The 26,900-nt window shown below is 39.1% G+C and overlaps 1 protein-coding gene across 3 annotated transcripts in view; it reads left to right on the forward strand.

Annotated features, from left to right (window-relative positions):
• LOC130926807 (partitioning defective 3 homolog B-like) overlaps positions 1-26,517 on the forward strand; it is a 221,383-nt gene extending 194,866 nt beyond the window's left edge. For 2 of the 3 annotated variants that reach the window (XM_057852050.1, XM_057852051.1), the window contains 3 exons: positions 20,922-21,128; positions 21,422-21,535; positions 23,617-26,517. In XM_057852050.1, coding sequence (XP_057708033.1) covers positions 20,922-21,128; positions 21,422-21,535; positions 23,617-23,731 — 436 coding nt within the window. In that variant the 3' untranslated portion in view covers positions 23,732-26,517. Of the gene's footprint in view, positions 1-20,921; positions 21,129-21,421; positions 21,540-23,616 lie in introns of those variants that run through there. The other variant, XM_057852052.1, reaches the window with a different exon arrangement.
• The last annotated feature ends 383 nt before the right edge of the window (positions 26,518-26,900 follow it).

Raw genomic sequence — 26,900 nt, forward strand, 5'->3', positions numbered from 1 at the left:
GATTCGTTACTATTATTTTATTATTTTAGGGGTGCACGACATCCATTTTTTGAAACCAATATCGATAACGTCCTGCTCCTCAGAGTTTTTGAACACCTGGAGGTTAAAAAATGTATATATATATATATAGTGGTGGACTCATAAATTTGCCATTGACCATATTTTTTATGATGACCTGAACATTGTTATAATGAACAAAACAAAGACAAGAACAGTCTCAAATTCAAATAAAGTGCCAATATTTATTTTTTTCAAATATAATTAAAGTTAATCACAATCAATTGGTCGATGTCATTGAAGATGTGTTCCCTGAACGATGAGCACTGAACTAAAACATAAACCCAACAGGTATTGTGCCTTGTCATCAGATAAAAACATTTGGCGCTACAGGAGAGGATACTGTTGTGGTCTTGGTCCATGAAGCAACTTTCTTAACCTGGCAATTATAGGACAGCAGGCCTATCAATAACCAAAAAGGCCTCTCAATAACTTACTGACTTATTACTAACACTGTAAAATGCAAACTTTATATACTGAAGTAAGGTTCATCACTCATTCCTCATTATCAAAAATATGGTTGAACAAAAATGATTAATGGCTTGCCTTACAACAATCTCAACGGCAGTGAGTGAACCCATTTTCAATAAAGCATGAGGTTTCTTCTCTGCACAGTACGAAATCCTTGCACAGTATGAAATCCTTGTCCAGCCACTGCGCCGTCATACCAAGCATGCTGACAGGACTAACACTACACGTCCATATGTCCGTGGTGAAACCTACGTGCATGGTTGCCGATCGAAGTATGGAGGCATGTGGCAATCTCATCATATTTTGCCGGTAAACATTCAGCTTGGAATGATGAACCTGGGCTCCAAATGAAGAAGTAGATGCCTGAATCCTACAGTATATCTTCGACGAGGGAAAAGGGTTGGTAACGCCATCATTTCTGTGATCGTGTTTGTGATCGCGATAGCCCTCGGTCATCATTGTGAAACTTTTCAAAGGCCTCGTTAAATGGTACAACCCCGTCCTTCTTAGCTGGCTATGGAATTTAATGGGCAGATTCATTCGCAGCTCGCGCGTCCTCGTACTCTTTTAAAACACCATCGAAGCGATTGTGATCTTTTAAGTGGATGATTAAGATGTGTTGTAGCTCGAAACTTTTTTCCCTCCTCGTGGAACTTCGGTTTTGCATTTGTTACAAATTGCGAGTGAAGCGTTTTCCACTGACAATTTTAAAAAATCCCACTCTACCGACACCATGCTTTTCTTTTTTAGCACACTGCTGTCGTTTGAGCGTTCCGTCACAGAAGGGAGCGATTGATTTGTGGCGCAACTCCCTCTTCTTCTCCCACACACAGTCACTGATAGACTGGCAAAACAGGAGAGGAAACGAACGCACACATCACAATCCACCGACACTGTGCCAAAATACATAATTATACTGTATATTATCGGGCCTATTAATAATGTTGTTGTATTGATTGGGATGACGTCATAATTCCTATGATCGGACCAATAATTATCGTGTACCTATAATTATTATTCCGATTTTTATTCATAATTTATTTGTTTTGCTATGTGTAATTGCTATTTGCAATAGTGTTATCAGCATTTATTAAGGATTTAGTGTAGGTTTTTATTTCAGTTTCAATTTATTCACACATCAAGATACAGTACATGGTCATATGCAAGCAGTTCAAATTATAAGATGTGCGAAAAGGACACTCCAAACAAGGTATTTAAAGCTTTTAGCAGGGGCTGTGGAACGAATTAATGGAATTATAATGTATTCTTATGGGAAAATCCTGCTCGACATACGACCATTTAGTGTAGGTTTTCAGTTCAGTTTCATTTTGTTTATTCACACATCAAGATACAGTGCATGGGTCATATGCAAGCAGTTCAAATTATAAGATGTGCGAAAAGGACACTCCAAACAAGGTATTTAAAGCTTTTCGCAGGAGCTGTGGAACGAATATATGGAATTATACTGTATCCTTATGGGAAAATTCTGCTCGACATACGACCATTTCTACTTATAAAAAAGGTCCAGGACGAATTTCAAATGTAGAGGTACCACTGTATGTCCAATATTTGTGTTTTCCACGACGTTCGCTTTTACAGTGCCTTGCAAAAGTATTCGGCCCCCTTGAACCTTGCAACCTTTCGCCACATTTCAGGCTTCAAACATAAAGATATAAAATTTTAATTTTTTGTCAAGAATCAACAACAAGTGGGACACAATCGTGAAGTGGAACAAAATTTATTGGATAATTTAAACTTTTTTAACAAATAAAAAACTGAAAAGTGGGGCGTGCAATATTATTCGGCCCCCTTGCGTTAATACTTTGTAGCGCCACCTTTTGCTCCAATTACAGCTGCAAGTCGCTTGGGGTATGTTTCTATCAGTTTTGCACTTTGAGAGACTGACATTCTTGCCCATTCTTCCTTGCAAAACAGCTCGAGCTCAGTGAGGTTGGATGGAGAGTGTTTGTGAACAGCAGTCTTCAGCTATTTCCACAGATTTTCGATTGGATTCAGGTCTGGACTTTGACTTGGCCATTCTAACACCTGGATACGTTTATTTTTGAACCATTCCATTGTAGATTTGGCTTTATGTTTTGGATCATTGTCCTGTTGGAAGATAAATCTCCGTCCCAGTCTCAGGTCTTGTGCAGATACCAACAGGCTTTCTTCCAGAATGTTCCTGTATTTGGCTGCATCCATCTTCCCGTCAATTTTTACCATCTTCCCTGTCCCTGCTGAAGAGAAGCAGGCCCAAATCATGATGCTGCCACCACCATGTTTGACAGTGGGGATGGTGTGTTCAGGGTGATGAGCTGTGTTGCTTTTACGCCAAACATATCGTTTTGCATTGTGGCCAAAAAGTTCAATTTTGGTTTCATCTGACCAGAGCACCTTCTTCCACATGTTTGGTGTGTCTCCCAGGTGGCTTGTGGCAAACTTTAAACAAGACTTTTTATGGATATCTTTGAGGAATGGCTTTTTTCTTGCCACTCTTCCATAAAGGCCAGATTTGTGCAGTGTACGACTGATTGTTGTCCTATGGACAGACTCTCCCACCTCAGCTGTAGATCTCTGCAGTTCATCCAGAGTGATCATGGGCCTCTTGGCTGCATCTCTGATCAGTTTTCTCCTTGTTTGAGAAGAAAGTTTGGAAAGACGGCCGGGTCTTGGTAGATTTGCAGTGGTCTGATGCTCCTTCCATTTCAATATGATGGCTTGCACAGTGCTCCTTGAGATTTTTAAAGCTTGGGAAATCTTTTTGTATCCAAATCCGGCTTTAAACTTCTACACAACAGTAACTCGGACCTGCCTGGTGTGTTCCTTGGTTTTCATAATGCTCTCTACACTTTAAACAGAACCCTGAGACTATCACAGAGCAGGTGCATTTATACGGAGACTTGATTACACACCGGTGGATTCTATTTATCAACATCGGTCATTTAGGACAACATTGGATCATTCAGAGATCCTCACTGAACTTCTGGAGTGAGTTTGCTGCACTGAAAGTAAAGGGGCCGAATAATATTGCACGCCCCACTTTTCAGTTTTTTATTTGTTAAAAAAGTTTAAATTATCCAATAAATGTTGTTCCACTTCACGATTGTGTCCCACTTGTTGTTGATTCTTGACAAAAAAATTAAATTTCATATCTTTATGTTTGAAGCCTGAAATGTGGCGAAAGGTTGCAAGATTCAAGGGGGCCGAATACTTTTGCAAGGCACTGTATAATGAGCCATGACCCGGAAGACAATGTTCTTCTTCTTCTTATAAATTATTATTATGCAGCTGCAAGAGGGTCTTGTTCGTATTGTTAAAGAAGAAAATCGTTTTCCAGGTCAAGGTTCATTGTAAAAGCAAACTTGGTGGAAAACAAATATTGAGGGTATTTTGTTTTGCGACTTTTTCTCAATAAATTGACACTGGAAAAACTATTTAAAGAGCATACGACAGGAGAAAAAAAGTCTTAAATGGCATTATTATGTGAATTAGAATCATATTTTGAGACGATTCGACTATATACAACAATTTAGCAAAGCGCAGATGACGAGAAATTAGTCTTTTAATCTGCCGGTTAGTCACGCATACCATTATAGGGCTTTAGCGTCCCCAACAGGTGGATGACGTCTGCGGTAGACTGGGCTCATCGGTTTTACTATTCAGCCCATTGAGGGGGAATTATTCAGAACGAGGAAAACGCGACAAAGAGAGCCGCAAAATGTCATTGTTTCAGTCTCTCTACTCCAATATTTTTACAGGATATTCTTTTTATCCAAGTATTTTCCCCAATAGCTATATAAATGGCTTGAGAAGGACCAGTCAGCCCGTCGAGGGGGAACTATTCACAACGAGGAAAACGCGACGAAGAGAGCTGCAAAATGTCATTGTTTCTGTCTCTTTACTTCAATATTTATACAGGATATTCTTTTTATCCAAGTATTTTCCCCAATTGCTAAATAAATGGCATGGTCATGACAAATAACAGTCTTGTGCTAAATGGAATATGAAATAATAAAAATGCATTTATTCAGGACGACATGGCAAAATTACTCCATAATGGTCAAAACTGTCGACTTCACCTTTACTGTCACACCTCCCGAACGATATTTTATGACACTTAAATCGAACATATGTCATTTCCCTTACCCCAGCTTCGGAGAATGTAAACAAACCAAAAGGCGTGACAGCTAGCCGACATGCTAACCCGAACCGAGTGATGTTTCAAAGTCTTCGAAGCGGAAACTCACACATAACTAGCCTGGATTATTTGACATGACGACTGGGTTGTCGATTGTCTGCGTGGATCGGCAAACCGCCCGGCGGAGAGCAATTTACAGTTTGTTCCCCGGAGGAGGGCGGCTGCAGTTGTTGTGCAGCTAACGTGCTGCTAATGCGCATAAGGAGAGCTTTTTACATGCCTATCAATGATCAAAAGTAAGTAGTCCATTATTTAAAGAAAGTTTGTCGTGTTTACTTTGTAATGGCTGTATTAATATTTGACATAATACAAAACAAGATGTTTACTCACTTCCTCGTAAGTCCAATGGTCCCACAGTAGTCGTCGGGCTTGTTTTGGCCAATATCCACGGTGAATGGGAACCTTTTGAAACTCCAAAAAGGCGCATACGCCTCTCCCTCATACAGAATGATTTTTCTGCAGCCGTTTGGCTGGCGTGATGCGAAAAATAAACATATTAATCCGCAAAATCAGCTGAATCCTTCGTCCTCATACACAACAGTACGCTGTATAGTGAAGAGGACGCCTTCTACCGTACACGTCACAGCGCCCTCCTCCTCAATGCAAGACCGAAGCCGGAAGTCACTCATTTTCATGGCGCGGGATTAAAAAAACTAAATAAATATAGCGATCGCTTCCATACACATCCAAGCGGTCCATATCATTCAGGACCATAAAATACCGCGTGTATTACGAAATAAACATGCTTTTTCGTGTCACATGCACTTTAAGGCTCATTTGAATTGGGAAACGGGAGACAGTTCATTTGTCGTTATCTGCTAACACACATAAAAAAGGAAAAAAAATAATCGGGCTTATTTTCCGTTTTTTTGTTTTCTAAAATTAGAAGGAAAAACGAATGGCCAAAAGGTACACCGACATTGAAGTATCATGTTTCAGCGATTGTCCAATCGCTTCCAGTCCCTAACAGTCAAAATGGATTGGATGTCTTTCGCTTTCAATGGCAGCTTTGGAGTTAAGTTAAGAAATAACATTAGAACTGTTACAACAGTAGGATGGTTGTTGATCTTAGTAGTTTGAGTGTTGTAAGTGGTAATATGCCAAAGTTACTGTGTGGTCAATATAAAAACAACTCATTTATAGAACATCTCTGGTTCATTAAAGACTGCCAACTATTACTGTTCTCAGGCAATTAATTTAGCTCCAGATGTGACTTTTCTCCAAATAATAAAACCTTATGATGTGTACAATTAACTCATTGGCCGCCAGCCTCAGCCAGTTTAAATGAATCAGATGTCTGTCGTCGTCAGTGACACTGAAACATGGTCATTCGCTGACAACCACATCTGAGGGACATATTTTAAACAATTTTCATCTTTTTAACAAGTCATTTAAATTTATCTATGTGACTTAATGAGGTACCGTTGAGTATCTTTTGGCCAAAGCTTTAGCGAACATTTTCCAACTGGCATTGCAGTATTATGATGTTTTGTGAACCAGCACTCCAAATCTCTATTGTTCTGCCCTCTTCTGTGTTTCCGAGGCAACGGTCCCCGACCATCTGGAAGGCCCTCATTCCGCTTCCTCTCTCTTTCCTATAATAGGTTTGTCCCCTGCCCTTCTCCCTTTTCTTTCTTTTATCGAATACATTTTGTATTCATTCACTGTGGACTGTATTCTTTTTGCAGTTTTCCCCCTACATTCAACCTCGCACACTCACAAGTGCGCATACGTAAACTCGATACCAGCATGTGCGCACTCTAGCATTCACTGGGGAATGTAATCATGTTAGCTTCCTGGACAGACCACTTTGTGATTCATAATTTCTTGGTGAATTAATCATATTTGACAGAGCTTTATTGACAAAGACGGATAGAAGGCCCTTCAAGTGTGTTTTTCTTTTTTTACGATTAAACTTCAATTGACCGTCTGAGGAGGTTGACCTTCAGCATGGCCGAACTTTAGCCTGTGTTTCTCCTTTCTCCAGCTGTATTTACTCAACCTTTATTTAGGTGGAATTTTTTTTATCAGTTTTCTTTTTTCCTCGCCACATTTTGCGTGGCCCACGAAAGGAAATCATGTTTTTCTACTTCATGTTTTTCACTAATATAAAATTTCAACATTTCTGTAGTCCTCAATGAAAGATCATGGACCACAGAAATCTTTTTTTTTTTTTGTTTTGTTTTTTAAATTAATGAACTTTTAAAATAAATAAATTGATTACTGTTTTTTGTTTTGTTTCGGATTGAAAAAATTAAAACTACATATATATATATATATATATATATATTTTTTTTATATATATAAAATAAAATAAAAATGCAATTAACAACAAAATAATAAAAAAAATACATATAGAAAATACAAAAAAATACATAGTGCATACATGCAAAACACATAAAGTAAATTTGCTTCTTTTAAAGTGACAAAAATTTTCTTTTTTTATTTATTTATTTATTTATTTTTACACAAATAAACCAAGGGAAAAAAACCAAAAATAGAAATCAAAAGAGACAATTTTTGCTTTTCAGAGACTCAAAAAGGAGGATATGACCCATTGTTCAGCCTCTACTCAGTTAAAGCAACACTTGGTAACATTTCAACCTTTATCAAATATTTTCATGATATTTGTGATTATATGTCGATTGACAATTACTTGAATGACAGCTCTTTTATATCCTGAAATCCTATTCCTCTCACCGGCACTAATTAACTTTTTGGGTGGCAGGAATCCTGCCACACACAAAAAAAAAAAAAACTACAAATGTGTTGACTGCTTTACGGCATACGTCACTTCCCCCTTTTCCCAATCATTATAAAGACGGAAGCCGATGCCTAGGCTTTCGCGCGAATTCTGCAAAGAAGGCAGAACAACAAGAGACAAACATTTTTATTTGAGGAGGAAAAATTGGCAGGCTACCAGGATATACAGCAATCCTTCGTTTTTCATGGTCAATGGGGACCAGAACCCACCAATGATAAGTGAAAAATCGTGAAGTAGCGCCCCGCCTTCAAAAATATATATATATATTTTAAACAAGAATAAAGTAGAACAATGTTTTGCTTTATTAAATGCTTCATGGAGTCAGTCCACTCAAATCCGCTCAAGCTGCATACTTACACACAATGAGTTGCCACAGCAACTGTTTAACAAGTTAAATGATGATTGATGCATCCGTCACTTTGAAGTCCACGTCACTGGCAAGTTCAAACTGTAAATGTCTGTCAATCATCGTTAACTTTGATTAGCAACTCCAGTGCACTCACTGCCTGACCAACAGAGAGCAAGAGGGAGCGAAAAGTGAGACTACGCAAACAGCTTGGGACACCACATCTGTATTTTTTTTTTCTTTTTAATTGGAAAAAAAAAATCCGCGATAGACTGAGGGCATGAAGTTTGAAGCGCAAAGTGGCGAGGGATCACTGTACAGTATAAACATTGGGCCAGCTTTCACTCGCTGGCGTGACGCACCCTTCCCCCTAAACCAAACTCATCAGCGCTGACAAGTTTGCGTGGGGTGGGTGGGTCAGCCACACTAAGCCGCAGTTTGCTAACCATCATATGCTATCGTTTAGCCACAACTGCATTCATTACCTTATTACTTTTCATCCTTCACACAGCCGCTTGAAACAGAAATGTTGTTTAATCCATCTGCAGGCGACTGGGAGATTTATTTTTGATTGATTGATGATTTTACGACACTGCCGGTGTGCGCTAGTCCTCATGGGAAATGCAGTCTTCCTTAAGGCAAAATACTACCGCTTTTGTCCACCGGCGTTGCTAAAATCGACACAAACTGAAAAGTAACATAGTGTTGCTTTAAGCACTATCATCACGAGTTGTCAATTCATTTGTTGATCAAATAGTTGTCGAATAATGGTCCATTGACCATTTCTTTTCGGGTTGAATTAATTGTAAACACATATAATGCTGTATGTTTGGATTTGTCATGCCTGAAGGGAAAATAAATAAATAAATAAAAACGAAACTACGATCTGGCCCAACTCCTTTTTCAAATTTGTGCATGGTGCGTTGAGACATTTTTTATGCAATGCGAATGTGAACTCACCTGGGTGAGCATCTCACAATACAGCATTGCTTTATAGCATGCAGATGGACTGCGGATTCAGCTGATTTTGCGGATGAATTCATTTATTTTTCACATCACGCCAGTCCAACGGCTGCAGGCTTTTGTGGCTGCACCAGGGAGATGCATGTGAGCCTTTTTGGGATTCAGAAAGTTCCCGTTCACCCCGAGATCAGCCAAAACAAGTGTGCGACAACTGTGGGACCATTGGACTTACGAGGAAGTGAGTAAACATCGTGTTTTGTAGTATGTTAAATACTGGGATCATGGCACACGTTTTAATACCGAGATGGCTTGCATTTTGTGGCTGACATGCTCCTTGTCCACTCGGCCGACGACAGGTGGCTTGTCGCACATCCCACTGCCGGGAGAGCACTATACTCGGCTTCTTGCCCTCTTCGTGTGCCCGGTGTTCTGTCAAATTTTCCACCTGATCATAAATTGCAACTTTGTGTTAAAAATGGCCGCGAATACAGCAATTACAAATTAAACACTACAAACTTTCTTTAAATAAAGGACTATTTACTTATGTTTGATCATGGATGGGCATGTACAATAGCTCTCCTGACACATTCTGCCATGTTAGCTGCACAATAACTGCAGCCGCTCTCCTACGATTCGCTCGCTGTTTACGTCTTCTCCGTGTAGTAAAGCATTATTTTGTCATATTCGTGTTGACCTTCTGGTAGCTACGCGCTCTTTCAACGTCGGGCCGTTTGTCTGGCGGTCATTGTCCAGCTGCTTCCCCGCAAACGAGCCCACTGCCCTCAGCAGAGCTCTAACTTGCTCGACGCCGGGCGGGTTGCCGGTCGGCGAAGACAATCGACAACCCCGCCGCCGTGTAAAATAATACGGGCTAGTTTTTCGCTTCGAAGACTTTAAAACATCACTCGGTTCGGGTTAGCGTGTCGGCTAGCTGTCACACCTCTTGGTTTGTTTACATTCTCCAAAGCCGGGGCAGGGAAATGACAAAAGCCCGACTAACTCCGGTGGCATAAAATATCGTTCGGGAGGTGCAACAGTAAAGGTGAAGTCAGTTTTGACCATTATGGAGAAATTTTGCCATGTCGTAGTGAATAAATGCATTTTTATCATTTCATATTCCATTTAGCACAAGACTGTTATTTGTCAAGAGCATACCATTTATTTAGCTATTGGGGAAAATACTTGGATAAAAAGAATATCCTGTAAAAAATATTGGAGTAGAGAGACTGAAACAATGACATTTTGCGGCTCTCTTCGTCGCATTTTCCTCGTTCTGAATAATTCCCCCTCAATGGGCTGAATAATAAAACAGATAGAAACATTCTCCTGCTGACGTCATCCTCCTGTTGGGGACGCCAGAGCCCTATAATGGTAGGCGTGGCTAACCGGCAGATTAAAAGACGAATTTCTCGTCATCTGCACTTTGCCAAATTGTTGTATGTAGTCGACATCTCAAAATATGATTCTAATTCACATAATAACGCTATTTAAGACTTTTTTTTCCTCCTATCATACGCACTTTAAATCCTCAGGCATTTTTTTTTTTTTTAATTGTCTGTTATTCTTCGTTCACACTTTGCCGATTAATTCTACGCATTTGGTATGTTTCTAATTTCTTGATAATATCCCATAGACTTTGACCCATATAAGTGTTCGTTAGGAGTTAATGGAGGATCGCGTGACTTGGTGGGGTCAAGGATCAAGGCAGGTTTAAGGGCCTCCAGCACCAAAGCACCAACACAAATCTCCCTGGCAGCTGAACAAACAAGAAACCATCTCAGACAAACACACTGGGTGTGCAATCACTTAGCCATAAGTAGCAAAATAGATTAATGTCTTATTTGGCTTCTGCCTATCTCTGCTGCTTCAGGTGTCACCCGTAAGTTTTTTTTTTATACGCCGAGATTAGGTTTTGTCACAACTCACACATACAGTCCAAGATTCCTAATTCCATACCTGGCCGGGGTTTTCACGCAGCGGCTTAGCGTGGTTTAGTTTAGTCAACAAAGGCAACTGCCAATCTTACTGAAAGCCTCTTCTCTCAGCAATGTTTTCTGCCGAGTCCATCCAGGGGAAAAAATGCTATTACATTTGAAATTGCATTCCATATGCGCATAGTTTTTTCGACAACTACGGTGTAAAGGGATTTATGTTGTACTAAACGTAACAGTGATGCACAATAGATAACTGGAAGTAGATTTTTATCGCTGTGTTGTTTGCACTGTGCTGCCTCTGGGATTAAAACACGAGACTAGCACATTAGGAAAGTGAAATGCTGTGACATTGTTGCAGGAGTATATTTATAGGAAACAACAGCAGCAAGTTTTTTGGAGGGGTTTGTATTTTCAACCTTTCACTCTCACTTTTTTCCCTCCTACCTATTCTTGTGGCAGAACAATTTTGCAGTGTTGTCACAGATTACCTGAAATAATTTAATTACTTATTATACCTCAAAAAAGGTATCTAGTTACTTTACTGATTACTTTTTTATCAAAGTAACTAAGTTACTTTAGTAAGTAATTTATTGGTTACTTTTTACCAATTTTTCTCCCTTGTCTACCTTTGCTACCTCAACATAAGAATGACAACAGAAAAATGTCATCGCATGTAATTGACTTTCTGATAATTTAATTTATAAGGGAAGATCAGAATTTTTCAAATAAACTTTAATCTTCAATTTTGGGTTTAATTAATTGATGGAGTTGATTTTAACCATAATTAACTCACACTACTTAAGCGGCACGAGTCACTTCGGTACCCTGAAACTAACAAATAACTAACCAACTGCATGGAATTTGTTAAAATCAACTCCACCGACTAATTAAACCTCCGCTAACTCGAAGATTAAGCCTGATGTCAAAAATTCTGAACGGGTTGGGGGTTAGGGTTAACATCATATCAGTGCCAATGTAAAACAATGCAAATTGGCTGCACAATAATCAACACCCGGAAGTACACCATACACACACGCAGTCAATTTGGCCACAAAATGTGGCGGCAACTAAGCACTTTATACACTCAATCGGACTTACAACACATCCCAAAGATGCTAAACGAACACGTCACCTCTCGGCATAAATGTGTAACACAAATATAATGTAAATAATACACGCCGACTGGGAGCGATGACTACCCGCCGTTGCAACAGCAAAGCTACGAAACGGCCACGCATGTAGCGGCTCCAACCTATCGCTGGAACCCTCCAGAATGAAAGAAAATACACATGTTCATTCATGGACGCACACAGACATTCCCTCGCAAATCTCAACACTTAGCGCATAAGACTCAAGACCAAAACAAGAAACTATGAGTGGTTACCATGGAAACGAACGCGTAATGGGAACCTTTCTAACATTTTCTATCCAAAATGCTCTTCGTACATGACTACAATATTCTTCATTTTACATACATTATGAGGCAATAACAAAATAGTAACGCAGAAATAATAAGGAAACTAACTTTAATCAGATTACTGGTTTGGAAAAATGAATGCATTAGGTTGCTCGTTACTGAAAGAAAGTCCTCAGATTACAAGTTAGTGACAACACTGCAATTTTGCAAAAAAAAAAAAAAAAAAAAAAATCTTATGTTCGTTTTATTTACTCATATATTTATTTTCAGGGGGGCTGATGATACGATTTCGATCCGAGTCACAATTTTCTTCAAATCAGGCTTCAGTGCAAAATTAATGAAGGCATATACTGTAGACAAACATGAGACAACATACACAGTACATACAACATACCATCAAAGCGTAGTAAGCATTATATCCAGTGATATACACGTACACATATATCTGAATATGTAAATTAATTTGTACTGTATGTAGTTTTAACCAAACAAGTTTTGACTTTTGCCCCAATATAGCTCTTTGTTGTATATAAATCAAATATAACCCTTAACAGTAACTGTATATACTGTATATAGTGATCTTTTTCAAGGGAACCTCGTACTTAAAGACTTGTAGGCTCTAATAAGGCACAATTGTTCTCTTTTACTGAAATATGTTATTAGAAACACATAAAATATTGTCATTGACTTAAAAAATCTATTATATTTAGTATATGTTTTGACCCACAGAGGGTGCCATGTTTTAGGCGCGCAATGGACGCTCAGGGTGATGACGTAGATTGTCACTGTCCCTCGACGAATAATACCGGGTTACTTCAATTCCTTCTACACGTCGAGACGTCCAACACATGCGCTCATCGGTTAAAAGGGGCGAGTACATACTATTTGTGTTTTTATTGAGTCTTTTATTTCCTTTTCATTGACTTAAAATTGTTACGATGCGCCTATGTTACATACATATATCTTACATATGTTTTCCTCTCATACTTTTAAGCATTGTTTTCTTGTGGTAGCTTTAAAGAAGATTTTTGATCTGTTGACCACATTAGTCATGTAGCATATTCAAACCAACCTTATTTGATATTACTACGTTTAAGTATATACTTAAGGCATCTTTAGTATGTTCTGTCTGTATGAAACTAAACTAAACAAGCTGAAAGTGCACGGTAGTACTTTGAGTGTCAACTTCGCCTCTTGTAGGACGTTTCGCAGAACACCAACACAACACAACAACAGAACAGTTTTTTTTCCTACTCTCGTCTTGTCTCATCCCATCTTTCCTGTTCATTTTTCTTCTGCTGCTCGTTTTGCGAAATATCAACAGTGCTGTCATGCTCATTAATGTTCCTCTCGGGTTTAAATTGAAAGGGTTGAATATATGACATATTTATGTTGCTAGAGTCATACTCTGGAAGCCCAGCAGCGTAACCATGTGACGTCAACAGCAATGGCGACCAACTACTGTAGTTAAACAAATTTTACAAAAAAACAAAAACATCAAGAGGTGTTTCAATATCAAATTATTTTAACTCAAGATAACATTTATTTTTTTGAAGAACTACAAATCTTTCTATCCGTGGATCCCTTTAAATTAAGGGTTTTCCCGAATATATAATAAATTGCTCTGAGCGGGGTTCGAACCAGGCGAACACAGTGGCAACGGAGCGCACAGACAACTGAGCTAAAAACCCTGGTAAACTACTCATTGAGCTCTTTTGAAGGCAGAATTTATCACTTAAACTTAAACTTAAAGTTTACTCAAAAATTAAGTAGTATGGTGTAGAAAGTATGACCAACAAACCTAATGAGTCAATGGTAATTCAACTTAAATTAGTAAAGTACACAATATTGATCAAATGAGTTATTCAAGACTACTAAAGAACTTGCGTTATTTCTTCTTAAAATCTTAAGTACAGTATGACTTATAGAATGTTTTGTTTGTTTTTTTCAGTGTATTGTCCTTCTCCTTACTCATTTTAAGTTTTTTTTTTTTTTTTTTTTTTTTTTTTTTTTAAATAGCTGTTGTTGTTAAGCGCATGTGAGTTTGGTGGAAAAGCACCTTCCAAGATTGATGTTTGTGCATGTGTGAGAGCACCCTTGTGTTTACGCTGGGGTAACAGCTGTATGCACCCCTTTAACAAGAATAAGTGAAAGTGTGCGTGCGTGAGAGTGAGTGAAAGAGAAAGGCTGGTCAGGAAGTGATATAACAACTACCGTGTTTACTCTCAAATCCATCACAAACCTGAAATCCCTCAGAAGTAGAAAGTCTCACGTTACTGCAAAACACTGTCTGAGTCCATGTCTTAGCAGGCTGTATTACCAATTATCCCTTCAACTTATCAACCAATGTTTTCCCCAACTCCGTATGTGTTAATGGTACTTCCTCCTTTGTGTTTACTAACTGAAAAATAACTTTTTGGTAACACATCGGCTGCCATTGACAGTGATAGACATCGAACTGCCAAGCTCTCTCAGTTAACTTTGGTTGTTGTCTTCTACCACTTTTCCCACAAGCACGTCATCCACAGATTATTTTCGGTTGGAGGGTGTGACTTGGAAAGTTTAATTTGCAGCTTCTTGACGTATGTACATAGATGCTGCTGTTTTATGTGTCATACTGCAACAATTGTGTGTATGTGTGTGGTTGGATGCATGCATGTGTGTAAATACCAGCCAGTAATGGCTTCCACTCTCATTATTGCCCCATAATCCCCAGCTGCTGTGCAGTCCTGAATTGGCTCCTGGAGGGAGAATTCCAAACTTGCCACTGGATTTACAATTGATTCCCTACAGATTCTTACTGGATTTCCACTCCATTACTAATATTGCCACTCTGATAAGACTGACAGACTGAACAACTAATTAGGTTTCTTTTTTATTATTCAGTTTTTCTCTGTTAGGGAAATTCTATGAATTAATGTGAAATCTGAAAGCAACCTGTTAAATGAATATGAAACAGCAGTGTTTTTCCGGTGTTTTTCTTTCTATTCCTTATACATGTTATTCAGCGCTGGCCAAATGTATTGGCATCCCTGCAATTTTGTCGGATAATGCTCAATTTCTCCCAGAAAATGATTGCAATTACAAATGCTTTGGTAGTAATATCTTCATTTATTTTGCTTGCACTGAAAAAACTCAAAAGAGAATGAAAAAAAATCATTATTATTTTACATAAAACTCCAAAAATGAGCCGGACAAAAGTATTGGCACCCTCAGCGTCATACTTGGTAGCACAACTTTTAAGACAAAATAACTGCAAACAACCGCTTCCGGTATCCATCAATGACATTCTTACAATACTCTGCTGGAAGTTTAGACCCTACTTCTTTGGTCAACCAGATCTCTGAGATTTGAAGGGTGCCTTCTCCAAACTGCCATTTTCAGATACAGTTGCGGTCAAAAGTTTACATACACTTGTGAAGAACATAATGTCATGGCTCTCTTGAGTTTCCAGTTATTTCTACAACTCTGATTTTTCTCTGATAGAGTGATTGGAACAGATACTTCTTTGTCACAAAAAACATTCATGAAGTTTGGTTCTTTTATGACTTTATTATGGGTGAACAGAAAAAAATGATCAAATCTGCTGGGTCAAAAATGTACATACAGCAGCGCTAATATTTGGTAACATGTCCCTTGGCCATTTTCACTTCAATTAGGCGCTTTTGGTAGCCATCCACAAGCTTCTGGCAAGCTTCTGGTTGAATCTTTGACCACTCCTCTTGACAGAATTGGTGCAGTTCAGTTAAATTTGATGGCTTTCTCACATGGACTTGTTTCTTCAGCATTGTCCACAAGTTCTCAATGGGGTTTTGGGAAGGCCATTCGAAAACCTTAATTCTAGCCTGATTTGGCCATTCCATTACCACTTTTGATGTGTGTTTGGGGTCATTGTCCTGTTGGAACACCCAACTGCGCCCAAGACCCAATCTTCGGGCTGTTGACGTTAGGTTATCTTGAAGAATTTGAAGGTAATCCTCCTTCTTCGTTATCCCATTTACTCTCTGTAAAGCACCAGTTCCATTGGCAGCAAAACAGCCCCACAGCATAATACTACCACCACCGTGCTTGACGGTAGGCATGGTGTACTTGGGGTTAAAGGCCTCACTTTTTCTACTCCAAACATATTGCTGGGCATTGTGGCCAAAAAGCTCGATTTTTGTTTCGTCTGACCACAGAACTTTCATCCAGAAGGTCTTATTTTTGTCCATGTGATTAGCAGCAAACTTCAGTCGTGCCTTAAGGTGCCGCTTCTGGAGCAAGGGCTTCCTTCTTGCACGGCAGCCTCTCAGTCCATGGAGATGCAAAACACGCTTGACTATGGACACTGACACCTGTGTTCCAGCAGCTTCTAATTCTTTGCAGATTTGCTTTTCGGTGATTCTCGGTTGAATCTTCACCCTCCTGACCAATTTTCTCTCAGCAGCAGGTGATAGCTTACGTTTTCTTCCTGATCGTGGCAGTGACAAAACAGTGCCATACACTTTATACTTACAAACAGTTGTTTGCACTGTTGCTCTTGGGACCTGCAGCTGCTTTGAAATGGCTCCAAGTGACTTTCCTGACTTGTTCAAGTCAATGATTCGCTTTTTCAGATCCATGTATGTATATTTTTGACCCAGCAGATTTGATCACTTTTTCTGTTAACCCATAATAAAGTCATAAAAGAACCAAACTTCATGAATGTTTTTTGTGACAAAGAAGTATCTGTTCCAATCACTCTATCGGAGAAAAATCAGAGTTGTAGAAATAACTGGAAACTCAAGAGAGCCATGACATTATGTTCTTCACAAGTGTATGTAAACTTTTGGCACAACTGTATGTCCACAGGTGTTCTATGGGATTCAGGTCTGGACTCGTTGTTGCCCACTTTAGAAGTCTCCAGTGCTTTCTCTGAAACCATTTTCTAGTGCTTTTTGAAGTGTTTTGGGTCATTGTCCTGCTGGAAGACCCATGACCTCTGAGGGAGACCCAGCTTTCTCACACTGGGCCCTACATTATGCTGCAAAATTTGTTGGTAGTCTTCAGACTTCATAATGCCATGCACACGGTCGAGCAGTCCAGTGCCAGAGATAGCAAAGCAACCCCAAAACATCAGGGAACCTCCGCCATGTTTGACTGTGGGGACAGTGTTCTTTTCTTTGAAGGCCTCGTTTTTTTTCCTGTAAACTCTATGTTGATACCTTTTCCCCAAAAACTTTTTTTGTCTCATCTGAACAGAGAATATTCTTCCAAAACGTTTTTGGCTTTCTCAGGTCAGTTTTGGCAAACTCCAGTCTGGAATTTTTATGTCCCTGGCTCAGAAGTTGGGTCTTCCTGGGTATCGTACCATAGCGTCCCTTTTCATTCAGACGCCGACGGATAGTACGAGTTGACACTGTTGTACCATCCGACTGCAGGACAGCTTGAACTTGTTTAAATGTTAGTCGAGGTTCTTTATCCACCATTCGCACAATCTTTCGTTGAAATCTCTCATCAATTTTTCTTTTCCGTGCAAATTTAGGGAGGTTAGCCACAGTGCCATGGGCTTTATACTTATTGATGACACTGCGCAGACACAGGAACATTCAGGTCTTTGGAGATGGCTTTGAGATGGCCCAGGTTCCTCACAATTTTGCTTCTCAAGTCCTCAGACAGTTTTTTGGTCTTCTTTCTTTTCTCCATGCTCAATGTGGTACAAACAAGGACAGTGGTTGAGTCAAATTTAATCCAGTTTAACTGGCTGCAAGTGTGTTGTAGTTATTGCCACTACCTGTTATGTGCCACAGGTAAGTAACAGGTGCTGTTAATTACACAAATTAGAGAGGGGTCACATGATTTTTGAAAGTGTGCCTATACTTTTTTCCGGCCCATTTTGGGAGTTTTGTGAAAATGATAACGATTTAATTTTTATTTCCATTCTCTTTTGTGGTTTTTCATTGCAAGCAAAATAAATGAAGATTGAGAAATTGAGCATTATCTGGCAGAATTGCAGGAGTACCAATATTTTTGGCCAGCACTGTATAACAGTATTAAAAAGATCACAAAATATTGTTTTTGTTTTTTTGCGCTTAGTAAAATGTGGGCAGTTTGCTTTCCATGTCTACTGCAGTCATTTGTTTTTAATGCATGAAGCTCCCTTAGGTTCACTGTTGTATTAGATCTTCCTAATCCAGCTTGCCCTTTGCACCACTCTTATCTCTAGTGACTTCCTCATGGTCAGGCCAAACAGTAAGAGACAGACTGGCTGACTGATATGGGTACAGGTTTACTTTCAGGAGAGGTCTGTCATAGCTTCTGGCAGATTAGTCATAAAATTCTTTAAACAAATAGTACTGGACATCTGATAGACATTTAACTGTTGCTGTGCTTTTTTGTTTTGCCTGTGTAAAATATGACATTGGAGATATTTTGGGAAGTGACTGCTTAAGCTAGTCGCTAATGGTGTATTGTTACGTACATTCAACTGACGCAATCGATTCCCAAGTGTGAATGATTGTCTCTGCGTGTACCCTACGACAGACTGGAGACGGGTTTATGGTGTAGTCCACCTTTTGCCTAAAGTAAGATGGGATGGGCCCCTGCACCCTAAAATCCAGTAAATATATAATAAGTTGTTCCAAGCAGTAATTGAACCCAAGCCACCAAAATTGTGGCAGAGCACACATACTACTCGGCTAACTGCCCAATCGCGAGGGCACTCTTTTGAAGGCATTGGGAGTTAGGCTAAGGCTTAGATCACGCAACTTATCATTTCAAATTCAGTTTACTCAGACAGTTTAGCGATGCTCAATATTAACTCATTTACTAAAATTTACACTGTTAACCTGATGAAATATTTGGGAGTAGGTAGGGCTGTCCCAAAGGAATATTTTTTCTCCCGATTAGTCAGCAGACTTTTTCAACTATTAGTAGACTATTCTAATATTTTATTTTATTTTATTTTTTTACTAATCTAGCAATTAAAATTGTCATTGAAGCTTATTAATTCACAAAAACATTTTGGAACACATAAATTCTTTATTGAAATACAAATAAATACATTAATAACAATGATAAATCACAAATAAACCATGAGGTCAAATGCTGATGGCATTAACTAATGCAAAAGAATGGAATCTAAACAGATTCAGAACACTGTGACTTCACCTTTCCAACATGATTCAAAGCAATTCTTAAAAAAAAAAAAAAAACACATTAAAAATATGCAGCATTAATATTATAGTATACTACTAGTTGTATATACATTAAAAATGACCACATAAAGTTAGTAAGATTAGTGCATGGACCATAAGTAGGCCAGTGTTTCCATTTTGTTTTTTGTTTTTTAAATCCCACAAGGTGGATTTGTCATTCAAGAAAAGTTTAGGGCAAGCGACTGTTTTTGGTAATAAAAAACAAAAACAAATTATTATTTAGTGTTGCGTTGTATCTACAAGGACAAAGCCCACTTGGTGATGATCATTCATACTCAATAGGAAAACAGTCCATTCTTTTCAATTAATTGTACCCACCTGAACGCCACAAACTGTATGTAAAAAAAAAAAAAAAAAAAAAAAAAAAAAAAAAAAGTTGCCAGAGAGTTTAAGATGACACTCGCAACGCTAAATGCTAATGCTAGCGAGACCGCGAATGCTATGCTAACCCTCCGAGGTGCGAGCCACCTAGCATCGCGTTTGCAATGGTGTCACAACCCCCTTCCCTCTTCCCGCTCTGCTCTCTCAGTGTCTCAGACATCTCTCGCGTCAATCAAGTTACCAAATTGCAGTAAAGCGTGCCTTTACATCCTCAGTAACGGCGTTGCAAAGATGGGGAAAAGTAATTAATTAGATTACTCACTGCTGACAAAAATAAAGCCGTTGTACCCTCACGCCGTTATTAACAACACTGGATATATGGACTTACGATCTGCCAGCTTGTTGTTTCCTGTCGTCTTCCGAAATTACAGCTGGATGACGGCGCTTCAGGTGTTCATTCACGACCGACGTCCTGCTGTGGTATGCAATTGCAAGCATGGTGTTTAAGAGACCACACACACAGTGTACCCTCCTTTGTTTCGTTGAAATAAGTCCATGTTTTGGCCACTCTGGTGCGCTTTTTTGGCTTTGCGTCGCTTTCCCCGCTTGTGCTCCGCCATTCTAAACTTTCCACGCTTATATATTTCTTTTAAACCCTTTATTCACCGTCGACGGGATGGTGTGCGCGTCGATGCATTTACGTCATCGAAGACAACTACGTCGACTAGTCTGGACTGCTCTAGTTGGTAGTACTCAAAACAAAAATTTACTTGAGAATATGAGTTATGTCTACTTAAAATCTTTAAATTAGCATGAATAATCAGGAAGTTTTATTTTTTTACAGTGTACACACACACACTCTACACGGCACTCATTTAGAGAAACAAGATTTGGCTATCAAAACAATATGAGATCAATTAAGATTACTTGAGGTACAAACACACAAACCACAACCCCACAAGCAAATCCCCAAACGGGAAACCCTATGACATATTAGGTTATGAAGTGACAGGAGATAATGCAACACACCATATTTTTAGCTATGTGGTGGCCATATTTGTGTATCATAATTACTTTCCACTGGGCAAAAGCTATCAAATTTGATAAAGTGAAACCGCTAAGGTTGAACACAAATTTGGGGACGCTGGTATGTGGAGTGTCAGTAACACATGGAAGGAATGGTTCAAATATCCTCTTTGAAAATGAACTTACCCACGTGTTAAATGATGAATTAGCGTTGTCCGAATCGATCATTTGTCATGTTTGGTTTTCCAGACGAGGTCCATTGGATCCAGCTGAGTACACCATGCATCCCTGGTCAGGTCATTACATTGGCGCTCCCCAAGGTTACCACAAGGCCCCATCCTACCTTAACCCCAGCTCCCAGTCCCCTCCATCTTTCTCCAGCTACCCCTCCAGTCAGCCTTACTCACGGCCGTCGGACCCTCGGGGAGTTGACTCTGGTTTTTACCCTCAGCCAAGGTAATTGAATGCAACAGTATCTTCTTAACGCATGGTCCTTCTTACACAGCTCAAATGAGGTGTGTCTGAAACGTTGCAGTCCTGCTGTCAATAAAGATTTATTTCAAATCAAATGATAAGTTTTCATGGGCATTTTGATGCTGTTCACATCTAGAATAAATATGGAATTTTTTTAACACACCTCATATTTTCGCTATCTCACCACCATGTTTCCTGCAAAACAGTGGAAGTACAAACACTGTCCTTGGAGATCTCTTAACAGCGCCTGCTTACTACTTGTTTAATGCCCTTAGCTCCCAGCAGAGAGGACCCTTGCGGCAGGATGTGCCCCCATCACCCACCCCGCCGCTTCGGGGACCGCGGTACGACACCATGACCCGTAGAACTGCTGGCGGAGGAGGTTACAGGTAAGTTCAGTTTGAGGATGAACATGCCTCTAGGTACTAATGAAAGATTTGATATTATAGTTTTTAGAGAGATATGGAAAGACTGGGAAAATAGATAATAAAATGTGGCTATAGTGTGAGACTACAATACATGTGCTGCAGATGTGTAAATCACCCCGTTTTATAACAATACGATGTGATATTTGTTGATATTTAAAAGGCTGCCACGATTCGATTCCGTTCAAAGGCCTCGATTCAAATCAATATTATGTATACATGTAATGCAGTCAATTACATTTCACTTAAAGCAATAAAAAAATACAAAACAATTTTAACATTCTAGAAACTTGTTGCTGAAATATTTCAGACATTTGAATGAAACACATTAAAGCAACACTAGGTCACTTTTCAACCTTTATAAAATATTTTCATAGCATCTTTGATATGTCGACTGATAACTAGTTGAATGCCCCCTCTTTTATATCTTGAGGGGTTTGTATTGCTTTCACCGGCACTAATTAACTTTGAGGAGGGTGGCAGGAACCCGGCCACACAAAAAACTACAAATGTGCTGACTGCTTTACGGCATACGTCACGTCCCCTTTTCCCCATTCATTATAAAGACGGAGGTTGGTCGATGGGAACACTTTCGTGCATGTTCTGCAAAAATGGCAGAGCAACAAAAGAGATCAAAAGTTTTGTCCGAGGAGGAAAAAAATAGAGTTAAACACAGTTAGCAGGATACTCAAGAATAAACATTGGCCCGCCTTTCACTCGCTTTCACACTAAGCTACATGGTTGCTAACCATCATATGCTATTGTTTAGCCACAACTAGATTCATTACCTCATTACTATTCATCCTTCATGCAGCCGCTTGAAACAGAAATGTCATTTGATTCATCTGCGGGCTCCCGGAAGATCATGATTTTAACACACTGAGCGGGCGCTGACGATTTCGGGTGGGAGGGTTGGCCACATGGTTGCTAACTGTCATATGCTATTTTTTAGCCACGACTGGATTCATGACCTTATTAATATTCATTCTTCACACAGCCGCTGGAAAGACAAATCTCTTTTAATCCATTTGCAGGCAAACAGGATATCATGATTTTATGACACTCTGCGGGTGTGATTCCTTAAGGCAAAACACTACCACTTTTGTCCACTGGTGTCGCCAAAATTGACCAAAACTCAAAAGTTACCTGGTGTTTCTTTAAGATGCCATTTTAATCAATGGTGTTGCTTTAAGATGTCATTTCAATCAATTTGATTGGTTTATTACTCAACCAGTCACTGTATCAATCCGGTTCTAATGTCTCGACATGAAATTTTCATAATCCAGGTATTAAATTTTCATATTTTAGGAATTATGATTTATTCCTACTGTAGGACTGGCCAATTTTACGATCGAGGTTGAAGATTAGATCGATCTCTGTGATCAGCCATGTCGTATTTAATTTACCATATCCCTAAAAAATAATCCAGTGAGGTAAACTTTAAAGCAAATCCAACATTTAAAAAATTACAACTATTGTGCAGTAAAATACAAATAAATTTCATTTTTTAGAGCGCCTGCGAATTTAATGCTCGTCTTCAATGATAGACGCCATTGTACCAGTTAAAAAAAAGGAACAACAAAACAATGTGTAATCCATGTTTTGAAAAATTGTGAATAGAATCGAGATCAGATTATATAGAAATGCTATTATTATATTATTAAAACTAATATGAATATTATCCTTTTTTGGTAGGCCTGATCGCCCATCCCTATTCTACGGTATGTAGTGTTAAAGATAATCGAGCACTTTTAGAATAAAAATACACATATTCTATGGTGCTTCTTACAAATCATTGGCTGCCAATGACGGCGCCAGACGTCCAATCCGTTTTGACCAGCACCTCTCCCAATTTAACTATATTGCATGTCTATCACCATCAATGATGGCCAAAGAGCTAAATGATAATGTGTATTTTAAATGCAACAGATTTCAGATGTCGCTACCTTGGGTTATCTTTATGCTAATGGTATGTAAATGATATGAAACCACAAAATCCCACCCAGCTAGCGCAACTTTTATATAAGAGAAAATTATTCCTCCAGGCACCTTGTGGATCCCAAACCAGAGCAGTTCAGCTACACTGGGGAGAGTGGACGCCAGCAACATCAACACCAAACCAACCCAAGGCAGAAGAATGCCATGACAGCAGCTGTGTAGATTCAGAAAATCCCCAAATCTGATCAGTCTTTTTAATACAATGCTACATTCAGTTCTCCAATAAGAAATGGAAATCAAAGCTTGTCATGGTGGAAATCCGATCCCTGTCAATATCAAACGCAATCTGCTGTTTGAAGTAAACCCAAAAGCCAAACAATGAAGGTTAATTGCAGAACATATCTCACAATATCATGTTGTTTCAAGTCATGTTAATTGCCTCGCTGAAGAAACTACACAAGCCGTCTGTTACTTTCAAACCATGTCTAGTCTCACAGGAGGGAAATATCAGTCAATCTGCTGACTTTGGTCACAAATGAACCCCATTACTGCTTCCTCACGCTCCATCACCAGGATCAGGATTTAATTGGGTCAGCTTTACGACCGAATACTGTCACACCTAACAGCGTTACGATTGGTATTTTCACATTTAATGGATGCATTCGCATAACAAAGTCTGAAACTTTCTGCACTTAACAATTGCATTTTGAAATGATATGTAGTTTAACCACTTCTTTCAATGTGAATATGAAAAAGTTTTTTTAACTTGAATTATCTACCTGAATGTACGAAAACCTTTAGTCACGTAACATGAATCCACACGCTTTAACTGTTGTAAACAGGCCAAACCCACTGTTGTTTTCAAAGCAACAACAAAATGAGATTAATACTAAAATTAGTTGTTTTACAGCTAATCTAATGTACATGCACACCAAAGTAAGATTGCAGCATCATTTTTAAACTCTTACCTGAATGTGGTAGTTGAAAAACTTTTTGTCATATCAGTCCAGATACTCCAAGCACATCTCTTTACCTGGTGATGTGTTCAAGTGCACGAATGAACTGAGCTGGAAAGTGCACTTAGTGTCCTCACAGCGTTTAACCACTTGCTGAAAAGTCACTTTACTCAACTAAGCGTTTTAACCTGTGGTCACATCTATGTTTCCTAGTTTAGCAGTATTAATGTATAAAAAAAAGACCTTTTTATGATTAAACTTCACTGAAGCATTTCATTTTCGCAGCAATTTCCTTGTCAAAATTAGCCACACAGAGGGTACGAATACATCAGAGGGCATTAAAAAAAATAATGATTTAGTTTGGAATGAAACACAGAAATGTCACATGGTTGTGGGAGGAATAAACTGTTAGTGTCAAGGTTAAATACTATATAGTTCTTTTCACGACAAGTATTACTGTTAAAGGTATGTCAGAAAAGTTCCAGGACTGGTTCGCAATGCATTGTTGCAATATAGACACCAGAATTACATGTCGGCTGTCATATTTTTATTTTGTTTTTATGAATATTTTATCCAATATATTAGTCCTTCTAAAAAAATAAGCACATTGTGATAAAGTTCATTATTTTCTGTAATGTACTGATAAACATTAGACTTTCATATATTCTAGATTCATTACACACAACTGAAGTAGTTCAAGCCTTTTATTGTTTTAATATTGATAATTTGGCAAAAAAGTCAAGAAAACGAAAGTTCCCCATCTCGAAAAATTTGCACATCTCATCCGACCAATACAAAAAAGTGTTTTTTATACAAAAAAAGTCAAACTTCAATTAATTATATCAGCAATGCACTCAATACTTGGTCGGGTATCCATTTGCAGAAATGACTGCTTCAGTGCGGTGTGGCATGTAGGCAATCAGCCTGTGGACTGCTGAGGTGTTATGGAGGCCCAGGATGCTTCAATAGCGGCCTCAAGCTCATCCACTGTGTTGGGTCTGGTGTCTCTCAATTTCCTCTTTACAATATCCCACAGATTCTCTATGGGGTTCAGGTCAGGAGAGTTGGCAGGCCAATTGAGCACAGTAATGCTATTGTCAGTAAATCATTTACCAGTGGATTTGGCACTGTGAGCAGGTGCCAGGTCGTGCTGAAAAATGAAATCTTCACCTCCATAAAGCTTTTCAGCACATGGAAGCATGAAGTGCTCCAAAATCTCCGGATAGCTAGCTGCATTGACCCTGTCCTTGATAAAACACAGTAGACCAACACCAGCAGCTGACATGGCACCCCAGACCATCACTGACTGTGGGTACTTGAAACTGGACTTCAGGCATTTTGGCATTTCCTTCTCCCCAGTCTTCCTCCAAACTCTGGCACCTTGATTTCCAAATGACATGCAACATTTGCTTTCATCTGAAAAAAGTACTTTGGATCACTGAGCAACAGTCCAGTGCTGCTTCTCTGTAGCCCAGGTCAGGCGCTTTTGCCGCTGTTTCAGGTTCAAAAGTGGCTTGACCTGAGGAATGCGGCACCTGTAGTCCATTTCCAGCACACACCTGAGCACGGTGGCTCTGGATGTTTCTACTCCAGACTCAGTCCACTGTTTCTGCAGGTCCCCCAAGGTCTGGAATCGGCCCTTCTCCACAATCTTTCTCAGGGTGCGGTCACCTCTTCTGGTTGTGCAGCGTTTCCTGCCACCCTTTTTCCTTCCCACAGAGGTGCCTTGATATAGCACTCTGGGAACAGCCTATTCGCTCAGAAATTTCTTTCTGTGTCTTAGCCTCATGCTTGAGGGTGTCACTGATGGCCTTCTGGACAGCAGTCAGGTCGGCAGTCTTGCTCATGATTGTGGTTTTGAGTAATGAACCAGGCTGGGAGTTTTTAAAAGCCTCAGGAATCTTTCGCAGGGGTTTTGAGTTAATTCGTCGATTCAGATGATTAGGTTAGTAGCTTCTTTAGAGTACCTTTTCATGATATGCTAATTTTTTGAGATAGGGATTTTTGTTTTTTCTTGACTTTTTTGCCAAAATCATCAATATTAAAACAATAAAAGGCTTGAACTACTTCAGTTGTGTGTAATGAATAAAAAATATATGAAAGTCTAATGATTATCAGTACATCACAGAAAATAATTAACTTTATCACAATATGGTAATTTTTATAGCAGGACCAGTATAATTGTATTTAATTAATACCAGGAAATTATGCTTACTCTGTTTTCCGCACTATAAGGCACACCTAAATGCCTTCAGTTTACTCAAAAGCCGATACTGCGCCTTATAATCCGATGCGCCTTATATATGAATCAATATTAGTTAATCATGGTATGATATTCCCTTTAATGCAGCTTCATCTAGTGTATGCATAGTGCAACCCCAACTTCTACTACTACTACTACTACTACTACTACTGCACCTTATATTGCGGTGTGC

This window comes from Corythoichthys intestinalis, chromosome 12 (assembly GCF_030265065.1).
Source record: "Corythoichthys intestinalis isolate RoL2023-P3 chromosome 12, ASM3026506v1, whole genome shotgun sequence".
NCBI lineage: Eukaryota > Metazoa > Chordata > Actinopteri > Syngnathiformes > Syngnathidae > Corythoichthys > Corythoichthys intestinalis.